The sequence below is a fragment of the Trichechus manatus genome, unplaced genomic scaffold (assembly GCF_000243295.1).
Source record: "Trichechus manatus latirostris isolate Lorelei unplaced genomic scaffold, TriManLat1.0 scaffold00021, whole genome shotgun sequence".
NCBI classification, from domain to species: domain Eukaryota; kingdom Metazoa; phylum Chordata; class Mammalia; order Sirenia; family Trichechidae; genus Trichechus; species Trichechus manatus.
The window spans coordinates 1,870,802-1,889,576 of NW_004443957.1; the positions used below are offsets into that span (position 1 = coordinate 1,870,802).

At 40.1% G+C, this 18,775-nt stretch overlaps 1 protein-coding gene across 5 annotated transcripts in view; it reads right to left on the bottom strand.

Moving 5' to 3' along the window:
- The window catches only part of MTR (5-methyltetrahydrofolate-homocysteine methyltransferase), a 121,813-nt gene that overhangs the window by 24,921 nt on the left and 78,117 nt on the right, over positions 1–18,775 (bottom strand). For all 5 annotated transcript variants that reach the window (XM_023727987.1, XM_004372790.3, XM_023727986.1 and 2 more), the window contains 6 exons: positions 18,639–18,755; positions 17,984–18,124; positions 11,293–11,382; positions 10,064–10,216; positions 9,056–9,163; positions 7,671–7,771 (listed from right to left, as the gene is read on the bottom strand). In XM_023727987.1, coding sequence (XP_023583755.1) covers positions 7,671–7,771; positions 9,056–9,163; positions 10,064–10,216; positions 11,293–11,382; positions 17,984–18,124; positions 18,639–18,755 — 710 coding nt within the window. The remainder of the gene's footprint in view (positions 1–7,670; positions 7,772–9,055; positions 9,164–10,063; positions 10,217–11,292; positions 11,383–17,983; positions 18,125–18,638; positions 18,756–18,775) is intronic.

The window sequence follows — 18,775 nt, forward strand, 5'->3', positions numbered from 1 at the left end:
GGTAAAATTGAGGGCTGGGCAAAAGGGGCAGGGGCAGGGGCAGGGGCAGGAAGGAGACTTACTGCTCACTATATGCCCTTTCACATGGTTGAATTTTTTAACCTGTTCCCATATTACTTAAAAAAAAAAAAAAAGCAAAACTAGCACATACGGAATCTTCAGTAAAAAGCAAGACAATTTCAAACCCATGATAACCACATTCAGCTCTGTTAGCATCAACACAGTAGAAAACAAATGCTGCAGAAAGGGATGTGCCACTGCAGGTTATAAAAGGAGTGAGATGGTATCACATTTTTTAAAATATATTGGAGAAAGTCTGGTAACTGGATCTTTTGGTAAATAATGACAAAGTTTAGACCGCTGCATATAAAACTAAGCAAAATAGCATACTACTTTTAAATCAAGACAAAAAGGCATCCGTTTCAAAGCTGACCATTTTTCAGTGCTGTATATATACTTCTTAAAAATTCGATTAAAATCATCAGTATGATGACAAGAACTCTCTTGCTCTCCTTTGCTTCTCTTGTTTGAAGCAGGGTTTATTTCAGGAATTTTTATATGCATGCTTGCCCTTATTTGAGGAAAAGCAAGGCTGCAACAGAAATGGGTGAAGGAGAAAGTTGTAGGAGACAAAGTCAGAGAGGGAAGTGAAGGCCAGATCCTGTAGACTACACACTGGAATCAGCAGAGGAGCTTCTGTCAAGATCAAACAAACAAAAGCTTAGACTCCGATGTCCAGAGAGTGTGATTTAACTGGCCAAGAGTGGGGCCCAAGCACTGATAGTTTTCAAATGCTCCAGGTTACAACCACTGACATAGGGTGGATTCTACTGAGAAAGAAGGGAAGTCACTGCAGGGTTTGAACAGAGGCGTAGACTGCAGGAAGTACAAGGCAGAAGCGGAGACCATCAGGCTGCAGCAAAAATCCAGACAACAAACGACAGTGGCTTGCCCAGAGCGGAGGCAGTGTCAGTAGTGAGACGTGGTCAGCTTCTGGAAATACTGTGAAAGCAGAACTGACAGGAGTTGCTGATGGGTTAAATACAGGGTGTGAGAGAATAAAGGAGTCAAAGAAGACTCAAGGGTTTGAGTCTGAGCAACAAGAAGAAAAAAAGTTGCCACTTAATGAAATAGGGGAGAGTTGCGGAGGCATCTGTAGGATGGTGGAAATTAGTTCCATTTTAGAAATACTATGTTCAAGATGTCTTTAGACATCCAAATGGAATTCTCAGGTAGTCAACTGGATATGTGAGTTTAGAGTTCAGGGGAAGAGATCCATCCTGGAGATATAAATTTGGGACTTGTCAGCGTATTAGATGGCATTAAAGTCATGAGACTTTAAGAAGAGATGACTTAAGGGTATCCCAGAGCCTTGCTGGGGACAGTGGTGGTTCAGGGGTAGAATTCTCACCTTCCATGTGGGAGACTTGGGTTCGATTCCCAGGCAAGACACCTCATGCACAGCCACCACCTGTCTTGTCAGAGGAGGCTTGCATGTTGCTATGGCGCTGAACAGGTTTCAGCAGAGCTTCCAGACTAAGAAAGACTAAGGAATGGTGATCTACATCTGAAAAATCAGCCAAAGAAAACGCTATGGATCACAATGGTCCAATCTGTAACTGATCATGGGGCTGGCACAGGACCAGGCAGCATTTCCTTCTGTTGTACATGGGGTCACCATGAGTCGGGGGCCAACTCGATGGCAGCTAAAAACAACAACAGAACCTTACTACTCTAGATGTGCCTCTGTACCAGTAGCACCAGCATTACCTGGGGGCTCATTATAAACGCAGAATTTCAGTCCCAGACCTACTTGAGTCAGGATCTGACTTTTAACAAGATCTCCGGGTGATTAGAAGGCACGTTAGGTTTGTGAAGCACTAACCTATGGAGTGAGGACAGACAGAGAAGAGCCCAAAGATTGAGTCTTGGTGCAGTCCAGTGCTCAGGAGTCATAAAGAAAAGGAGAAATCAGCAAAAGAGAGTGACAACCTGTGGTCAGTGAGGTAAGAGGACTGAGAACAGTTCCCCAGAACAGCTGGGGAGTGGGGATACAAGCTGAATTTCCAACTAGATCTTGGAACCTGTTTGAATCCCTGCTGAGAATGTGCATTTCTAACAAATTCCCTTTAAAGGATGAATTTTTTAGGGGGAGAATTTTTTGGTGATGCCATGTTTTTTCACTAATGGAATGGATGCTGAATCACTGCTTGTTAGCAGTTCTTTATTATTTGAAAAAATGGGGTGCCAATTTCAAGAGGGCCATATCAGTACCATGTTTCATGAAATATATCACAAACGTGGTACATATTGGTATCATGGCCCAGGAAGTGTATAAAAAATGCCATTACAGAGACAAGCACTTTATAAAAGATGTCATCAGGGAGGTGACTAATGGAAGCAGGCCATATCGGTCCCACGTTCCACGAAGCACATCACACACACAGTACACAGCAGTCCCATGGCCCAGGAAATGCATCACAAACTGTTTTCAGACCAAAATTAACTCACTTACTTAATATTTCCAAATGCTGGTAACTGTACCTTCCCAATAACACAAAAGAAAAAGTAAACGTACTTGCAAGCATGATCTCGCTGTACGAAGCCAAAAGACACAAAAGTTTCACACAATCACTCCTCTGGGAAGCATCCCCTCATACGAATGGCTATCAACACTCAAACGTGGCACACACCAACTTCCTTGTTTTCAGGCAGTTGCATCCAGTATCTGCCATGATGCCAAAACATACTAACGTGTCTCAAATGCCTCCAATAAACCTCCAGGGGCAGAAAATGTGACTGGTAGTTAAATCCACCAGTATACACAAAAGAGTTATACAAAAGAATCACCGGGAATCACCGGGGGATCTTGTTAAAATGTAGATTCTGATTCAGTATATCTGGGGTGGAAATTCAAATTCTCAGCAGGGAACTTGTCAGAAATGCAAATCCAGTTTGAAGCCCTATTTCCAACTTACTGACCTGACTTCAAGAAGTCTTGTTGGGGAAATGATCAAACGTATTACTGATGTGAAGAGCACTTCCCAACTTCATCCATACACAGGAAATAATATTTATGGCACTAGAATACATGAGGGGAGCCCTGGTGGCATAGTGGTTATGAGCTATGGCTGCTAACCAAAAGGTCAGCAGCTCGAATCCACCAACCGCTCCCTGGAAATTCTGTGGGGAGTTCTACCCTGTCCTATGAGTCAGAATCGACTCAACAGCAATGGGTTTGGTTTTTTGGGGGGTTTAGGATACAGGAAGGAGGTTGCTCACAGCCAGGGGCAACTAATCTAGGGGCTGAGTCTGCCCTTGGCCCCACCCTCGTTGGGGTAAGAGATCATTTTCTCACCATATCTGTGTTGAGATGATGTTGGCAAGCTCTGAATTAGAATATAGTGTGATAAATACTACAATGGAGGCATTCACAGTGTGCTGTGGGAGGTCATTTAACAGATGACAATTAGAAGCTTCCCAGGGAGGTAATGCTTGAGCTGAGTTTTGAACAGTAAATAGGTGTCAGCTAGATGAACGGAAGAGAAGGGCAGTCTAGGCAGAGACCAGTGCTGTGAAGGTCCAGAATCATGTACCAGCTAGAAGGCACTGGGGCAGTTGGGCTGAAGAGAAGGATCTGTAACAGGAGATGAGGCCCAGAAAGGGGGCATGGGTCAAACTCTCCCGTCTTCCATGGCACTGCCATTCTTCCCTCCACCCTTTTCAATCCCTCACCTCTACCACATGTCCTGCTTCCACCACACTCCTCCCCATCTCCCTCTACTTTCCCTTGGCTTCCCTTCTTCACTTTGCCCATGTCTGCAGGCCCCTCCTTACACACATCCTTGTATTTTGCCACATGAGAAACAAAAGAGAATGAAAATGAAAGTTATGGAAAACGCTGATTTTAAAATCATCTTTCTAAAATGCTGAGAAAAGAGCTATAAACACAAGCATTTCATTTGGGGCTTTTAATTCAGAAAAAAAAAGGAAGCTGCACTAAATGCTTTAGCAGAGCATCCAATACTATTTAAGAGTACATAGAATTTTGAAAATAAACACTATAATAGAAAAAGACCTTTGTCCTTTCCAGAATGAATTTAAAAGGAAAATAAAATTAGCTGCACATCTGCTTCCATTTAAGGTGTCTGATATTTGCAGTCACTCCATCCTTTATTTCTCAGTTAACTGAAGTGTTTTCTGCTCCTGCAATTTACAGATGCTACCACCAGATGGAAGTACGGTACCGGTCTACAGTCTCCAAGGAGGTCTGCCAATTGTGGTTAAATAATGCTAGCAAGGTCTGTTTCTATTTCTTTTCTTTTTTTTTTGGTGGTAAAAATATATATAACACAGTATTTGCCAAGTCAACACTCTTTACATGCACAATTCACTGACACCAATTACATTAATCATGTTTCACTTCTACTTTTAAAAATAAATAAAACAAATTCCTGAGTATTTTCCCCTTTATAACAAGTTAAAAGACTCTGAGTAATTATCAAGTGAGCTGCTTAGGAGAGACTGAACTGTGTGTCCTTGACCTAGATACAGTCATCTTCCTCACTTAGTTGAGCACACTAACATTACACAGTTTCAAATTGCTTTCATTCTTAGCCGTATATTATTTAATTTTTACCCATATTAGACAGTTATGCCTCATTATCCTTCCTGCCAAATCCTTGTTTTTTTTTAAAGAACTAGATGTATGATATGTAATTTTGAAATTACTGTTGATATGTCAGACTTCTTCTTACACAGTTAAACACTGTGCATTATCTATTAAATGGGAAAAGTCCACATTTGTCTTTTTACATAATTATTAGTAGAAAGTGTATTTAAAATCAACTTTTATATAATCAACTATCTGATCAAAAATATTCTAAATTATTTTTATACCAGGTATCATCCAAAACAACCAAGTTAAATTTAAAATTCTTAAGGGGAATTTAACTAGAATATTAATATTAGACATTACAGTTAAATTATTTGCAAGTCAAAAAAAAAAAAAAATTGGAAGGTCGATTGACACAGCATGGAGTCCCAACTTTGGAGATCAGGAACCCTGCCTGAGTATGGCCTATCATTTACGAGCCGTGTGCCAATGAAGGAATCTAACTTCTCTAAACTAGGTTTTGTCATCTGTAAAATGAGAAATACAATATTAATCCTGGGGTAAGCAGCACAGGATCAAAACCATGGAAGAAAAGGAAAAATGAAAGAAAATTAAGGCAAGGAACCAAGAAAAAAATATATATACAGGGAAACCAAAAACCAAACCAAACCCATTGCTGTGGAGTTGGTTCCCACTCAAAGCAACCCTACAGGACAGAGTAGAACCGTCCCCTAAGGTTTCCAAGGCTGTAAATCTTTACAGAAGCAGATCGTCACATCTTTCTCCAAAAAATAGGAAAAGGAAATGGGTAAGTCAGTTATATAAAAGCCTTGCATAAATGGAGAACTGGTAGACAAATATTAGTTGTTATACTTTCGGTGGATACATCCCTAGATATGTTCAAATCTTCAAATTTGAAAATTCTATTGTATCATAGCATCTTCTTCCCCTAAAAAAGAATGTCTTTTCTATTTAGACAACTATTACATTTAGTCCTCTTTACTTCTTTTTTCCCAATAAAGAAAAAGCATTCTTGCTTAATGAGATTTACTACATCAGCGACAAAGAGCTGGGAATAAGAAAGCTGCATTAGGATCCCTCACGAGGTAGATCATGCACCCAAGCACACTGGTACTGATGTTCAGCAAAGCAGACATTAACACATAAGCTCGGTCTCCTGGGGATTTGTCACTAGTCCACACCATTGAAATCAAACTCATCCACACTGAAAGTCTGTGTGTTAAAAGACCCAAGCCAAAAGGATGTTTGTCTCTGATAGGACATTTGTACATTCACTTATGCTTTCGTAAAAAGAAATTAAGAGTTTCAACAGAAGATGTTTCTCCAGTTAGACTTATTAGCAAAGATAAGCAAACCCTCCATGCACAAGGCAGAGGAACTGGATGTGCTGGAGAAAAGCCTCAGGTTTAAGAAGCTGCTTTTCACGAGTGTTAACACTCAGTTCCAATAGCACCCTGGAGAAATACCATGATTCTTTCTGACCTTTTAAAATTTCTTTATGGGTGGGAGGGACGGACACACTAATATGATCCTCTCAACTAATTATCCATTAATCAAAATAAATAATAATGATAAAAATATGTCGATGATGTCTCAAGAATCACTTTTAGAAAGTTACGTACTTGTGCTCTTCTTTGATAGAGCTCTTGTCGCATTATTTATCAGCTGGATACATTCCTGGCTATTTCGCCTGATAAACAGTAAACTTGTTGAGAGCAGAAAAGCTGACTAAATCATTTTGCTGTCTCTAGTATAATGCCTGACATGCAGTAGATGACCTATGAACATTTATTAAACGGAACTGAATTTTAACCAATTGTGATAACTGCAAATAGAAACCAACAACATAAGGTTTGAGAAGGTGAGACAACAGAAGAAATGTCTACACCTTATCCCAATACTTCTTACACAGGTAAAATCCCACTATAACAACCTCCTCTGCATCTCCAACAAGTTTATCTTTAAAAAAATAATAATACATTGCTAGAAACAGTATTCCTCACTTCTAGGAACCAGAGAGATGCTAATTCTTTTTACAGTGAGTGAGCAGGGAAACAGAAGTGCTTCAGCTACAGTCAGAGGAAAAGCGGTGTTACCCTGTCACCACTCCTTCATCGCCAGCCTTCCTGAATGGTTCTTCATTGCAGTTAATAAGCCTTGAAGGCAGAGATGGATAAAATGTTGGGAGTAGGGAGGGGGCTTAACAGGTAATTGTTACTTAACAGCAGGAGAAGAGAACTCAAGGGGCTCTGCTATAGCGCCAGTCAAGTCTCTCTTCTCAATAGAGAAAATTCAAATTAGGAAAAGGTCCATGACTGAAAATGACTGTTGGTTGGACATGAACCAGAAAAGGCATTAGTTATATGAGGCTTTTCATTACAAAGAATATGTTGAATTCTGAGCAAAACACACACTTACTATAGGTCAACAGCTCTGACACGGAAATAACTTTATGAATATTTATTCCCTATAATGAGATACATCAGAAAGGGATTTTACTTGTATACAATATTCCAGAAACTAGGTTCATCACCACCAAGAAGCACACATGGTCCTGTTCTGAGCAAAGTAAAGACAGACAAAGCCTTCCTACAAAAACTCCCATTTAGCCAGAATCTCGTAAGATCTCAGTTCTAAAATCTGACAGTTTATTAAGGGAAAAAAGGAACATGATAAGCACCCCTGATCATGGGAGAAGCCTAACATACCAGCCATTAGAGCCTCCGTCCTAAGGTCAACGCTCAAGAGGCCTCTTGGTTGTCTTAACCCGACTTAAACTTTTTAAAATAGCTTTTACTGTATTTTTTTGCCCTTACTAAACACAGAGAAGATAGATAATTATTCACTGATTTCATTTGAAATGGTGTGTTCACTGTAGAGAATTTGGAAATACAGGTAAGCAAAAAGAAGAAATAAAAACAACCTCTAACATCCATGGTCAAAGCCTACCTCTCCCACCCAATAAGTAATTACCCTGTTAATGCTTTCATATTTAACTAGAAAAGGATTGAAAAGAGGTGAGTTGTTAACCTACCTGAAATTATTGCAGCCAAGGACTACTCCAACTATGTTCTTGCCTATGTCGTGCACATCGCCTTTAACAGTGGCCAACACAATGGTGCCATGGTAAGGATCCTGGAGAGGAAGCCAAGTAGCTAAGCACTGCTGTAATCATGTTAGAGCAGATCACCTAGTCCTCTAAATTCAGACAGACGTTGGCACAGAAGGCAATTTAATACAACCAAGATAATCTTAAAGATAAATGCTCTCCAAGTAGAAAGTAAGTCCAAATAGTTCAAAGGAAGCCTACCTAGTTAGTTAGCTCGGGGGCTAAAGCAGCCAACCAAGATCATGAGCTCCATCACTTCAAAGGGACAGTTTAACTACTAACACAAAACAGTCACATGGCTGAAGACCATATACTTAACTCCTAAAACCTGATGCATGTTTACTGTTAGAAGGAATAGGGAAGAGCGAGAGTGAAGAGTCAGTTAACTGGCTATGTCCCATCAGAATCTGAAAAACAACCACAACCAGGGGTGGATTAACCAGTAAGCAAGTTACACACGGGCTTACTTGTGCTTGCTTACTAATCTGTAGTGCACAATTTCGCTTAGGTTTGTGGTAAAAAACAGGGGACACCGTGCACTACAGATTAGTAAGTAAGCACAAGTAAGCCCGTGCATACCTTGCTTACTGGGTAATCCTTCCCTGACCACAACAGCCCAGTGCAGAGGGGCATTTGATTACCTTCCTATTTCTTTAACACTGTTGTTCTATGCACTGTCAGCATCCAAAAAAAAAAAAAGGTATGCAAGACAAGTGGGATGTTTATGAACACCATGTCTGTCTGTGCCAGTCACAAACTTCAGTCAATTTAAGAATTCAGAATCCAAGGGGCCAGAGCTGACTGAGCTTCACAGGTTACTAAACAAGATCAAAAACCTTAACGATTTACTATGGTGGTGCAGCCAACAAGAATTAAATTGAATCCAGAAGTGGTTCCAAAGACATTACCAATAAGCAGAGACTATTCAGTTAAGAGTTTTCCAAAAACAAACATACTCAATTACCTCAAGGGCAGGGAACTACACAGGATCTGGCACAGAGTAGGAGCTCTGTAAATGATCAGTAGATGAATGAATGAATGAATGAGAAAATTGGTTTTGTCTTGAAATCATAGGCTTTGATTGAAAAATTATGCCTATATTGAGGATTTCATAAAGTCACATTCAAAGGAAAATCCTAAGGTATTCTGATACTTGATAAGAGAAAAGACAAGCGCTGGTTCATTTCTCTATTTTATCTTCAATGACAACTGCAGGTAAGCCCAATCACTTAGATCCCTCCCTCCACCCTAGTAAGAGTCATCAGGGTCAACTCCTTCAAGGGCCCTCAGGCCTGGACAAAACAACTTGCCTCTTCTTCTACTGCACCAGTAAGCCCTCTGGTTTCTTCTCTTTCTTTTTCCATGAAGGGAATAAGGTGGCCAACGGCCTTCTTCATGACCCGAGCTGACTTTATAACCTGGGAAAACACAAACAGTTAGGCACCTTTAGCAAATCACCTGCGTTGCTGCTAATGTCCACTTGTGAAATTTTAGCACAAATTAAGAATGCATGCTTTCCTCCTCAGGCCAGCTACAGTGGGGTCTACTCTTGAGAGTGGGCAGGATAAGGAATAAGCTTCCTGTGGGGAAGGCCAATGGAAGAAGTACAAGCAGAAGGAAAACAAGATGAGAAATCAAAAGTGTACAATTTCTGTCCTCCAAACTCTTACACATTATTTTCCCTCTGCCTAGAACATCCTCCATCACTTCTTCAAGTTCTATGCATCCTCCAAGTTTCAATCTTCTCTGCCAGGAACCCAATCCCAGCCTTCTCTTCTGAATCCCTGGCATATGACTCACAATTAAGCCTTATGCATAAGCAAGAACAGAGACCTTTAGCTTTTTGTATGCCTCATAGCCCCAACCTACATGCTCAACAAGTATTTGTTAACTGATGTAATTAGTAGCTATTGTAACTGAAACTAAGAGTTCTGATTTTATTTGAAACATATCATTTAATAGACCACTATTAGAAATAATTTTGTTTTCAAAAGATGCATCCTTAAAGATGAACACTAGCTAGTCAAATCAAATCTTAACATTATTAACTTTAAATTTATCTTGGGTTTTATTTTGTTTTGTTGGGGGTAAGAGGCGGCACTGAAGATTAGATGCTAAGAACTTCCAAGTGACATCTAATCTCCATACCGCCCAAAAGATAGATTTTCCCAGACGTTACTGGTACTCCTAAACACATTTACAGAAGGAAAGACCTTTGAGCTCTTGTCCAAATTCTGAGAAATACACCCAAACACACTATTTATTAAAAGTCACAGAAAAGATTCAACTGTGAAAATTTCATCCCATCTTTTACCAACCTGAGGTAGAAACATTTTTCCAGCTCCAAAAAGATCACCAACAACTTTCATGCCATTCATCAGGGGCCCTTCAATTATATTCAGAGGTCGAGGATATTTGTCCTGGTTTAATCTGGCTTCCTCAGTATCCTCAATAATATGTTTTTCAATGCCCTACAGAAAAAATATATGTATATATATCAGATAAAAATCACATAAAAAATTGCCTTAAGTTCAAATAACCAACAAAGAATGAATTACAGAAATGCTAAAGACTGCAGCTTCTGGAATCAGAATGCATGGGTTAAAATCCTGCCTCTCATCGCTCATTTAGGCAATTTATTAAGCTTTGGTTTCCTCAATTAAAACATCACAATAGTACCTACCTCATATAGTTATTTTGAGGATTAAATGAAAAAACCCATGTAAAGTGCTTAGTTGTCTTTACTGAGAAAAAGTATTCGGTAAAAGTGAGCTATTAGTGAGAGATGAAGTACTCAGAAGTAAAATTCAAATTCATAATAAAATATACTTTGTATCCTAGTGGCTTGATAGATTACATATTAATAAATACCTCCCACGAAGTCAGTATGTTTTCTTACTGAAATGTTAAAGGGATGGAGGAGGAACGACAATGGGCAAGGGCCTTAGTTGGAGGTTGAAATCCATGAAGCCTCCCCTGACATGTCCAGCCTTTACTAATCAAGCCATACTCCTCCGGAGTCCCCAGTTCAAGGATCCTTGGATGTGGCTGACTAGCTCCATAAACTGAAATATGTGAATCTCAAAAGGTCCAAGAAATTAAAACTTAAATTCTGAAGTTAAAAAAAGAGCTCTAAATTCTCAAGACTCACAAAAGAGGAAGCTGAAGTCAAGAAATTATCTTGCCTAAAATTCCAATTATCAGGAGAAGATCCATGACTTATTACTGACAACTCCCTGGTCTAAAACAGAGTTTCTCAACCTCGGCACTATGGACATTTTGGGCTGGGTAATTCTTTGTTGTAAGGGCTATCCAGTGCATTGTAGGATGTTTAGCAGCATCCCTGGCGACTGAATGTCAGTTGCATCCCAAACCCCCAGTTGTAAAAACCAGAAATGTCTCCAAACATTACCAAATTGCTCTGGGGGTCGAAATCGCTCCAGTCAGGGACCACTGGTCCAGGGAGTCTCCTCCTCCAGCACCAGCATTAGATGTGCATGATGAGCCCCAGCATGTCCAGTTCGTGCTCAGTGTTCCCATAACTCACCTTGACAAGGGCATACTCGAGGCGTTCTTCAATGGGGCCATTCCTCCACTCGTCTGTCTGAATGACTTTTTTCCCTCCTTTTCCATGAGTCTGAATTGAAATTAGGTCAGAGAGAAAGGTATAACAGGTCACTTGACTAAACCATTTGGCACCAAAAACTGTGTCTTATTCTTTTATGTTTCCAGCCCGTAGTAAAGTGTCTAGCATGAATTAAGATCTCAATAAATGTCTGAGGCAAGGAGAGAGGAAAAGAGAAATCTTTTAGGATTTAAAGATCTTAGCAGAGAGACAGATGAGGTTCCATGTTTTTCTTTCCTTCTTTCCTAAAAGGTAACAACTTAGGACAAAGTATTTCCAGGACAGTAAGAGAAGCTATACACCAAACCTGGTGAGCTTTTTAAGGTCTCAACTAGGATCACCATTATCCACAAATATGTGTAGGAACGCTGTAATAAAGCTAAGTCAGACACCATTCTGGAGGTGGGCACACTAGGAGGTATAATATATGAAGAAAGGTAAGCTATGAAAGAAAGCATGTGCCAAGGGCTGAATGAGTGGATGATACAAACTAGGGAATTTTGAGGAAAGAGCAATTACCATAAATTAGAGTGGTGACGAGAGGCTTCAGAGGACCTGGCTCTTGAGAAAGGACAGACGCAGCAAAGGGACAGAAGTAGCAATGATCATGGTACATGTGGGGAACTGCATTACCTCATCTGTTTCTCCATCTCAATTGGTGGCACTAGCTTCCCAAACTAGAAACCTAGGTATCATCCTTGAATCTCCATTCATTCCTCAAATTCAACTAATCACCTAATCCTAATGATTATACCACCTCAATATTTCTTCTCTCCACTCCCACTTCTACTATCATAGTCCAAGCAACTACCTGGTCTCTGCAACCCAGAATCACTCTGGTCCCCAATTTATCTTCCACACTGTAGCCAGAATGGACCTTCCAAAATGCAAATCTGATCAGATCGCTCCCCGTGAAAAAGCCGTTTAGAAGTTCCCCATCACTCTCAGCGTACGTACTGACTCCTTACCGTGCCATACAATGCCCTGGTCTGGCTTTCTCCTTTAGCTTCAGCTTTTTCTATTCCCAACAGGCTTTGGCCATCCTGAACATTTCAGCTCCTCACACTCTCTGTTGTCTCTCTGACCTCTGAGTCTTCGTATTTGCCCATACATTTATTTAGCACCTCGCACAATGCCAGGCACTGGCTAGATGCAAATGTTCCTCCCCTGGCAGGAACCACTAGCTCCACATCCCAAGCCCAAACCTTAACCTGGCTAACTCCTATTTCATTTGTGTCTAGCGGTACATATAGTGACCATGATCTTTTTCAGCATCTGGGGTTTAGTGGGAAGCTGCTTATACCACTGATAGTGCTCACCTGAGCCCACAAGGCAGCGGTCATTATGACTGTCTGAAACTGAACAAATGGGTGTGTGCCACAAATTACTGTTTTTATAGGATACTGTTATGAGGTGTCTGAATTTTTGGTAGGAAAAATAGAAATTGCGGTAATTTTTATTTGTTACACATATGTACCAATAGATTCCAGTGGGGACTCTGGAGTATAGTTAGTGGTACTTCATATATATACCACTAAAGTTTGAGGGTAGGCTTATGGGAGGGGTCAAGAAAAAAAAATCCGTACGACCTACCCAAAAATCAGACACACTCAATGATCCAGAATGCTTCCATTAATGAAAACACATGGTATCAACAACAAATTCAAAGCGGAAAATAATTGGGTCACCAAAGGGTTAACTTTCAGGTCTCACCTGAGCCCAGCGCTTCCTTTGGGAGGTTTTCCCTGACCACCTCTGCATTTGGGCTGAGCGGCCCTCCTGAGCATTCCCGTAGCATTCTGTATTTCCCCATCATACCACTTAACGTACTGCCTCTTTACATTTTTTTCACCTCTCCCAAACTACAGGGTAGAGGGTACAGTACACCTCTTTTACTAGTTAGATCCTCAAAGCTGGGGAAAATGCCTAGCACAAAACAAGAGTTCAGTAAATACTAGTCTAATGAATTGATGCTGAATAAAAACTGATTTTTCTGGAGCTATGTTTGTGAAGGACAGTAGAGGCCAAATCACAGACGGCCAGGAATCTAAACTTCGGAGTTTGGATTTAACCTTCCAGGTAATTGTCAGGAGATTGGGGGGAGGGGTTTACACTGTTCAATTTTCAGAAGCTGCAGAGTAACATTCAAAGAAGTGTTTTTAAGGAAAACCATACGGGGAGAATATCTTAACAGTCCATGACAAGGGCCTGGACTACAGTGCTGGTAACAGCAAGAGATAGAGAGGAGAAGCATAAAGGCTTTAAGTAATGGACAATGTGTAAGAGAAAAAGGAAGGAACTGGGAAGAACACCAAAACTCAGGACCAGAGTAGTAACCGGAATAATGACAATACAAGGACTCTCTCACATACTGAAAAACTCAAACAAGATGGTAATTTAAAAAGAAATAGTCCTTTTAAGGCTCACATTCATATTACATGTAAATACCATGTGTTCTACCTGCCACACAATCAGACAATTCCTGCCTAGGGCATGAAGCTTGACATCTAAAAGCAGGGCAGAGTGCTCTGAACAATATGGAAAAAGCATCTGACATGTTTATAGGAAAATATCACAGTATGCTAATATATATGGGACAGGGGAGGGGTTAATAAGCATGAAGTTGTTATTAGGTGTCATCGAGTCAATTCTGACTCATAGTGACCCCATGTGACAGAATAAAACTGCTCTATAGGGTTTTCCAGGCCGTAAATTTTATGCGAACAGATTGCCAGGTCTTTAGCCCCCCGAGCCACTGGGTGGGTTCGAAGCAGCAACCTTCAGTTAGCAGCTGAGTGCTCAACTTGAGCCACCAGGGCTCCTTAATAAGTATCATGGACAGTGGAAAATCAGGATACAGAGGCCAGTGAAGATTTCACTGAAGTGGTGAGGGCTGCAATCAATGAAAACTACTCAACCTGATAAGCCTGCTTAAGAAAATCAATACTTAAAATGAAATAGTAGCATTTAAAAGCAGTTATTTCAGAAGTACAAAATGGCATGCTGAGCCCATCTTTCTCTCCAAATAGTTACTCAGTAAGGAACTGACACAATAGCTGCGACAGTGGGCTCCAACATACCAACACTTGTGAGGATGGCGCAGTATCGGGCCGACACTTCGTTCTATTACACGTGTGGTCACCATGAGTCAGAGCTGACTGGATAGCAATTAACAACGACAACAACAGGGCATTCCCCATTATCTAACTGCAAAGTGCTGCACTGTTTTTACATACTAAGTTAGACCAGTTTCAGGCACATTGTGGAAGCTCAATAAATAGCATGCTACCAAGGAAACTGACCAATCACTTGTCACATCCATCTGACTACTCCTTGGATTCGTTCATACATAATGCTGACACAAAAATAATTTCCAAGTGCTCTAGACTTGCTTCTGTTTCACAGGGTCCTTATAGTGATCCTGTGTTTTGCTTGTGATATCAAATCGGACCAGCATTAAGGGGAATATACTTTTCTAGAGAATGGCAGAAAAGAACATGAGCTCAAAAGGCAATAAATCAAGGAACCTGAAGACTTGAGGAACTTTTTCAGAAAAGTATCATAAATATTCTAGCCATTAGGAGTCATTCAAGATCCATCCTATTCAGAGCAAAGATCCTTCCAGTCCAATGGAGGCATGACCTCTGTTAGGATCCCACATAATAAAGAAGATACATGTGAATTACATGGTACCATGACACCTGGAACTTTTTATTACCAAAAATAATTTACTCACCACAGGTCAGTCTACACCAAATTAGGGGAATTATTTTTCAATAAAGCCCATTACTCCTCAAATGTGGAATTAGAGATCCTAGGACAATCAGAGACAGGACTCTTTCTACTCTTTTCAATAAAGTATCAGAAAGGAACTTGGCTGCAGATGTCATTACTTAATAACAAGAGAAAATAATTTCCTTATTTAAAAAAAAAAAACAAAAAACCCTCAACTCTTATTTGCCTCATAATATTCCTCTTTTCACGCTCCATTTGTAGTCCTTTGTCTCCCGTGGAATTGTTACTGAGCTGGTGACTCCCGGGAGTTGTTAAAGTACTCCTGTTTTGGTGATTAATTGTCTGAATGGTAAGGGAAGTCACCTTGAATGTAGACATTTAGTCCACTTGACAGATGGGTCAATGGCTTATAATAAGTCCTTGTGGTTACATTAAGAGGGAAGCAATTTCTTATATGATGGATTGTTAAACTCTCACAATTGCTATTAAGATTTCTCTCAATTTGGCTGTGCCTCTAGGGGCAAAACCTCTTGGTAGCTAGGCTTAATACACAGAAAAAAACTTGTAAACAAACGCTAAAAACGAACACAGACTAAAAAGAACGTCTACTGTGAAACACAATGGCAGCAAAACCTTACTTGTTAATCGTCTTACAAATAAGGAGCCCATCTGTCCTAAGTGAGAGAACTGCCACATCTGGACAGGTGGGAGGAAAGGATGAACTAGTACATCATTTTAAGGGTTAATTAAGAGCTCTTTAGCACAAGTCATGATTAGAGGAGCTTTTTTGGCCTTCAACAGAACCCTACCTACCTCCTACCTCCATCAGTTATTAATGAAGGGCTCCTACAATATGGAAGATAAGTCTATGACTGAAAACTAAATGGTGTTTAACACCCAAAGACTAAAGAAAGTTTTTGTACGCTCTTTTTGCTCAAAGAATAATAAAAGGCTAAGAGCTTTGTCTACATAAGCAAAAACAGGAAGAGAAATTTCTAAAGATTGTGCCTTATGCAATGAGCTGAGAAGCAGAACTTGATGTGTATTTCTGTCCTGGCTCCATCTGAGAAATTAGAAACATCTTTAAAGGAACTGAGATGAAGGCCAGGCGCTCACTGGGAGAGAGTGTGAACTCTAATCAGCTTTGCTCCCATAAGCAGTTTCAGAAATCTACATTCTACCACCAATAAAGCTGATAAATCAAGGCTACAGTTAATCCTATATTGTCCTATCCTTTTTCCAGAATATTTTATTGCCCTTAGGTGTAAGAAGAAAAGTTAGCATTCATGCCACAGTTAAATTCAGGTTTCAACATGTAAAACATTCACAAAATTGGCAATATATACAAAAAGCATCCTACTACTTCTCCAACATGCTTTGTTAGAAAAGTGTCTTCCTTTGCCGTCATTCTCTTAAACTGTTATGGACTGAATTGTGTCACCCAAAAATGTGTGTCAACTTGGCTAGGCCATGATTCCCAGCATTGAGTGGTTGTCCACCATTTTGTGATCTGATGTGGTTATCTTATGTGTTGGAAATCCTACCTCTATGATGTTAACGAGGCAAGATTAGAAGCAGTTATGTTAACGAGGCAGGAATCAATCTACAGGATTAGGTTATATCTTGAGTCAATCTCTTTTGAAATATAAAGGAGAGAAGCAACCAGTGGGGACAGGGACTTCATACCACCAAGAAAGAAATGTCAGGAGCAGAGCTCATTCTTTGGACCCGGAGACCCTGCGCTGAGAAGCTCCTAGACCAGGGGAAGATTGATGACAAGGACCTTCCCCCAGAGCTGACACAAAGAGAAAGCCTTCCCCTGGAGCTAGCACCCTGAATTCAGACTTCTAGCTTCGTAAATTTTGAGAGAATACATTTCTGTTTGTTAAAGTAATCCACTGTGGTACTTCTGTTATAGCAGCACATAACTTAGACATAAGCTAATTAAAATGTAAGGTAAGTTTTTTTTTTGAGGTAAAGATCTCATCTGTCTTTAATCTGAACTAGGAAGCAGCACCTGTGATAAACACTTAATGTGCCCGGCACTGTGCCCAATGTATACCATATTTTTATGCAAATAACATGCGCCTTCTGCAGCTGTTTGCAGGCCTCACCCTACCCTTGAGGGATACTTTCATAAGCACACTACGCTCTTTTTTTTATTGCCAGCAACATGTGGAAAAGGACTGGGCGCTTGTGAGGGTACCTAAGAGGTGGAGGGGAGGACACGGCCGGCAAACAAACACAGAAGGTGTACATTATTTGCATAAAAATACGGTAAAAGGTGTGAAACAAGGAATTGATTTTTGGATTAACTATAATTATTCTCATTTATAGGGTCACTATGAGTCAGAATCAACAACAACAGGTTTTTTTGTTTTTTGTTTTATTCTCATTTTTACAGAGCAAATGTGTATTCTCAAGCCTTGAACTGTAGGACCTTGCCTCAAATGGACCAGATCTTAATATAAGCAGGTACTCAAATCTAAACATACAACAATGGAGAACAGCTAATAATAACTCAGTCCCACAAGAAAATACAAAAATAATCATTTTAAAAGATGAAGAAGGACAGTAGCTAATAAAATGGGAAGATGTTTCCAGTATATTGTTAAACAATATATGTTACTTTGCTCTAAGAAAAATTTTATATTTTAAAATAAATTTAAAGAAACATAAGTTCAGAGCACTAAAACAGGCTAGGTATGGCCTGTTTCTCCCTCTTCACCCTAACTAAACACCTTCTCTTGAACTCTTTGTAGAAAACTTTAATGTTCCAAACATCTGATTAGATACTTGCTACAATCAAAGTCTAATAACCATGAGTGATAAATTCAAAGATAGGAAAAAGCCATCTACTGAATGCTTTTCTCTCTACCTGGGCATAACGTAAGAGCTTCTCGGTCGCCTCGGGGTCTTTATTCCAGATGAGATCTTCACAGAGCTGGAGAAGTTCCTTATGGATATCATCATATACAGGGAGGTTTCCAGCATTCACTATCCCCATGTCCATACCAAACTAAGGGTAAGAGAAATAAAAATAAGGACTTTCAGTCATATCCTTAATCAAGCGTCAGTAAATTTTTTCTGTAAAAAGCCAAATAGAAAATATTTTAAGTCATACAGTCTTTGTTGCAACTACTCAACTCTGCTGTTGTGGCAAGAATGAATGCAGCCATAGGCTATATGTAAATGAACAACAACAACAAAAAAAAAACACCCAAACTCGTTGCCATCGAGTGGATTCTGACTCATAGCAACTCTACAGGACAGAGTAGAACTGCCCCAAAGGGCTTCCTAGGCTGTAATCTTTATGGAAGCAGACTGCCATATCTTTCTCTCGTGGAGTGGCTAGTGAGTTTGAACCACTGATCTTCTGGTTAGCAGCCAAGCGCTTTAACCACTGCACCATTAATAAAACTTTATTTACAGAAAGTGGCAGCAGGCCAAATTTTACCTGCAGGCCAAAGTTTGCCAACTCTTGCCCTAAATCAAAGCTGGTTTCAACCGGACAAACAGGTCTTCTACCATACCTTGATTGCATGGTACAGGAAAACTCCATGCATTGCTTCTCGAATGGCTTCCATTCCTCGAAAGGAGAAAGACAAGTTCGAAAGACCTCCACTTATTTTGGCTCCAGGTAATGTTTCCTGACAAAAATTTAAAAATG